This window comes from Glycine max, chromosome 16 (assembly GCF_000004515.6).
Source record: "Glycine max cultivar Williams 82 chromosome 16, Glycine_max_v4.0, whole genome shotgun sequence".
In the NCBI taxonomy this organism is placed as follows: domain Eukaryota; kingdom Viridiplantae; phylum Streptophyta; class Magnoliopsida; order Fabales; family Fabaceae; genus Glycine; species Glycine max.
Genome location: NC_038252.2, coordinates 11,059,485 through 11,064,164, shown reverse-complemented (window position 1 = coordinate 11,064,164; position 4,680 = coordinate 11,059,485). Strand labels below are relative to the sequence as shown.

General features: G+C 36.3%; 1 protein-coding gene across 1 annotated transcript; it reads left to right on the top strand.

Moving 5' to 3' along the window:
* Positions 1 to 670: 670 nt before the first annotated feature.
* Positions 671 to 1,066, top strand: LOC102662976 (uncharacterized). Its single transcript, XM_006599769.1, has one exon. The coding sequence runs from the start codon at positions 671 to 673 to the stop codon at positions 1,064 to 1,066; it is 396 nt and encodes a 131-aa protein (XP_006599832.1).
* Positions 1,067 to 4,680: the final 3,614 nt, after the last annotated feature.

Here is a 4,680-nt window from a genome sequence, read left to right as displayed (position 1 = left end):
AGCTTCTTTAGGAATCTTCTTAAGGAAGCTTCTCAAGGAGGTGAGCTTAGTTATGAGAAGGGTGTGTGTAGCTAAGCTCTAGCTTCTCAAGGAAGTTTTCTCAAAGAAGCTTCTCAAGGAAGTTTTCTCAAGAAAGCTTCTCAAGGAAGTTACCTAGTCTATAAATAGAAGCATGTGTAACACTTGTTGTAACTTTGATGAATGAGAGTCTTGTGAGACACAACTCAAAGTTCAACTTCTCTCCCTTTTTCTTCCTTCAATTTCGTGCTCCCCCCTCTCTCTTTCTCTCCGTCTTTCTTTTCCTCCATTGAAACATCCTCTCCAAGCTTCTTATCCAAGGCTCATCTTGGTGGTGAAGCTCCTTCTTCCATGGCTTATTCCTTAGTGGATGACGCCTCCTCTCACCTCTTCTCCTTTGTCTTCCGTTGCATTTCCATGGTGGAAAATCACCATTAAAGGACCTCATTGAAGCTCAAAGATCCAGCCTCCATAGAAGCCCCACAAGCAAGCTTCCATCACATGGCTCCAATCACATCCAAATAAAAGCCTTAACACTTGGGAAGAGGTGGAGGAAAAATTCATAGCGAGGTTTTTTCCTCCATCAAGATTTATCAATGCAAAATCCACCATCACGACATTTTCCCAAGGATCTGACAAACCTCTATGTGAGATGTGGGAGAGATTCAAAGCTTTGTTGCAGAGGTGCCCAAACCATAACTTTGATCATGTTGCACAACTGCATATCTTCTATAGTGGTTTGAAATCTCAAACCAAGATGATACTTGATGCCTCAACTAGAGGCACTATGATGTCCAAGAGTTTGGAGGAAGCTATTGCAATCATTGACTCCATAACAGCTAGTGATTATCAAAGTCATCATGATAGAGCTCCAACTCAAAGAAAAGGTATAATGGAGTTAGACACTCATAGTGCAATTCTAGCTCAAAACAAACTCTTGACGCAACAAATTGAGGCCTTAACAAAGCAGATAGCCAACTTCCTCAACAATATTACCAAGGTGGACCACAAAAAACACATCAAGCTCACCAAGTTCAACAAATTTTGATATGTGATTTCTGTGGTGGTAACCATCAGAATGGCCAATGTTCAGCTCTTGGTGATGGACAATAAGAAGAGGAGGCCCATTATCTACAGAACCAAGCTAGACCTCAACAAAACTTTCAAGGAAGCTACCAAGGCTATAGAGGTGGCTCAGGTTCAAATCAGCCTTATGACTGGAGACCATAAAATTCTGGTCCCACTAACACTTCTTTTGTAGGTCCTTCTAACAACTCTTATTGAGGTTTTTCAAATAGGGGTCCACAACAACAATAAGTTTAGCCAGGTAGAATGCCAAAGATGGAAGATGATGCAATCCTACCCCCCAAGGGCATTGGATAGAAGACTCTAAGAAGATTGGGCCAGAGATGCAAGAGAAGGCCCTAGAGTTCTCATAAGCCTTAGCGTAGATTTTGGGCCCATGGGCTAAGTATGAGCCCACTTATCTTTGTACATATTATATTAAGGTTTCATTATTTTTGGGCCTTGTATTTAGGGCTCCATAGTGTAGGGAGGGTACCCTAGTAATGTAGGATTTTCCAGCCCTTATATTTTAGGGCACCTAGACTAGTTTTTGTATTAGGGGTAGTTTTGTAATTTCACATGCATTAAGTGCACTATTTGATGTGTGTGTGTTGGGAGATAAATTTAATTGAATTGAGAGAAGCCCAATCCAATTAAATTTTGCACCATATTAAGGGGATGATGAGTATTTGCTTGCTACACCCTATTGCCACATCATATAGTCACACTTTGCACATGTCTTTCATGCTTTGCATGCCTTATGACTCCTAAGCACATTTAGTGGAGAATCTTGGACTTGATATTGGATTAGTGGGCTGAACCAAAGCTAAAATTCACTAATCATAATTAGTAAAATTTTGGCTCCAAATTTGGCTCCACCAATTCAAATTCAAATTCAAATTCAAGTGAAATTTGAATAGAAATTCAAATTTCCCTCCAATTTTGTGTGATACTTAGGCTATAAATAGAGGTCTTGTGTGTTCATTTTTTCAACTTTTATCATTTGAGAATTACATTTCAAGTTCAGACCTCATTTGAGACATAAAATTTCGTGTTCCTTCTCTCCTTCTCCCTCCACTCATCTTCTCCTACCTTCAAGTTCTTATCCATGGCTTCCTATGGTGGTGAGTTTGTTCTTGACTCATCTTCTCCTTGAAGTGGCTTCTCCAATCACCTTTCCTCCTTCTCCATTCTGCTGCCATTGAACTTTAAGAATCAAAGGACTCCATTGATGAAGAAGATCCAAGGCCTATAAGCTCCACATGGAGCTACATCATGTGGTATCAAGAGCATCTTTGTCTAGGTGATGTTCTTTTGCTTCCTTTATCTTTTTGTTCGGTCAATTCACTTCAATTCCTTGTTCTTCATCTTATTCTCCATGTATATCATCCATTGTCTTGTGGTTTGGTGGTTTTTAGAGTAGATTCAAAAAAATAAACCGATTAAATCTTAGATCTACACTTGTTCTTGCATTTCTATGGTTCAAATTTTATAGATCTACTCTTGAATCATGTTTTTGTGTTGATTTTAGGTTCTATCATTTTTCAGTCATAATCTTCTTGTGCTGAACCTTTAGATCTGAATTTTCTTCCAAAATATTGATTAGAAAAAAAAACAAAAATCTAAGTGTAAATCACTTAATCCATGTTGTCTTAGAGTCATGTTTAGTCATAATAATTGTCACATTATGTTCTAAGTTTGTGTTGAATTTTAATTTTGTTAATTGAATTCTAGATACATTTGTTCATGTATTCTTGTCATTCTTAGCCTATCTTTTGAATCTTGAGTCTAATTCGTGCATGTTATTTAGTTCATAACATGTTCTAAATCAATTCCTAGAAGTAGTCTTGTTGTTGAACTTTTTTTTTTCTAAGTTTCCTACATGATGCCTATGAAGAAGTTGAGTTAAGGTGCTGAGTTGTGGCTGAATTTGTGAATAAAAATAAGTCTTAAGCTCTCTTGAATTGTTTTATTCAAGACAATTGAGCATAATCAAACACAAATTGTAACTATCCAAGCCTTAAGCAACATAAACACTACTCTTGATTTCTAGGTTGAAATCGCTGGTGCTAGTAGCTTGAACATATGAACTTGTAAAAAATACTAGGAATTGGTCACTACGAATTTTGAGTTGAAAGTTTTACTGAATTTTATGTACATCTGGAACAAAATTAGAAAAAAAAGAACCAAGTGATTTGGGTAAATGGAAAAATAAGAAAAATCATACACGTTGGCAGGAAAAATCAATATCCAGAAAAAAAAAGTGAAAGAGAAATGTGCTTGTTGTTTGGCTCAAAACTTGTTCTATAATTGGTGCCTATTTTATACCAATCTTAGTTCTGAAATTTGAATTGAAAAGTAGTGTGAAAACAAGTGCCAAAACTAGAGGTTTCTTGAGGGTTTTTTTAAGTTTTTTTTACTTTACTCTAGAGCCATTCTAGGTTTCTCTTTGAGTCCTAGCTTGCTTTTATGTTTTTCATTGCTTTAATTGTTGAATAATACTTGAAAATTTGTCTTGTTCAAACTCTATTGGTTTAGCTTTCATTTCATTTTTTGGTCTTTGGTTATTGCTTGTCTCTTTGTTTCCTTGTTTGTGAGTTGGCATATAGAAAATTGGAAAGGAAGATTGGTGCCATCCCTTGAAGAATTTAGTCAAGAAGCAAGGGGTCAACCACCTTAAGAGCTATTGGATTAAGAATCACTCCAAATTGAGTTAATCACCAAAGAAAGCACAACCACCAAAATTGAGGACTGTTTTATAATTTTGTAATTTCCAATTTACTTACCTTCATTGCTTTTAAATTTTGTAACAAAAGGTCTTTCATTGGAAGTGTGTTGGGAGCCTCCAATAGGTTACCAAACTTCCATTTGTGTGTAATAATTTTAGGAAATTTTCACTTAGGATAGTGAGTGTTTTGTTGGAAACCTTAAATATGGTCATCCAAACACTCTTAGGATTCACCTAGTTTACATTTCTTGCACTTTAATTTCTTGCTTACTTTCATAGCTTATTTTCTTTACTAGTCACGCCTACTTTACTTTGTAATTACATAATATTTTCTTCTTGCTTATCACGCTTATCTTGAGTTCTTTTGAACCCTAGCTTTTACCTTTTGGAAACCCCAACAAGAAAGAACCACAACTTAGGAACCAACATGACTCATCATTCATCTAGTGTTAATGGTGAGGGTACTAGTCATAAGGACCCTCTATCTAGAATCTTAGATGAGTTGAGTTCCATCAAGTTATGGAAAGAAAAGCTAGAAAGAAAATAAAAAGGAAAAGAGGGGGTAGAAATAAATCAAGATGAGAGAGAACAAATAAGAGAGGAAGAAAGAAGAAAAATAATGAAAGAAATGGAAAAAGAAAAACATGTCTCCTATAGTAGTCATGACTCTTGTAAGAGCCTAAGTGAAGAACTTAGTGACTATTATAGAGGAAGGCATAGGTCACATCCTAGACCTCACTCCCATAGGAGAGAAAAGGAAAGAAAACCTCAAGAGGCTAACATTAACCTCCCATACTTCCATGGGAAGGACAATGTAGAGGCTTATTTAGATTAGGAAATGAAGGTTAAGCAACTCTTTACTTGCCATC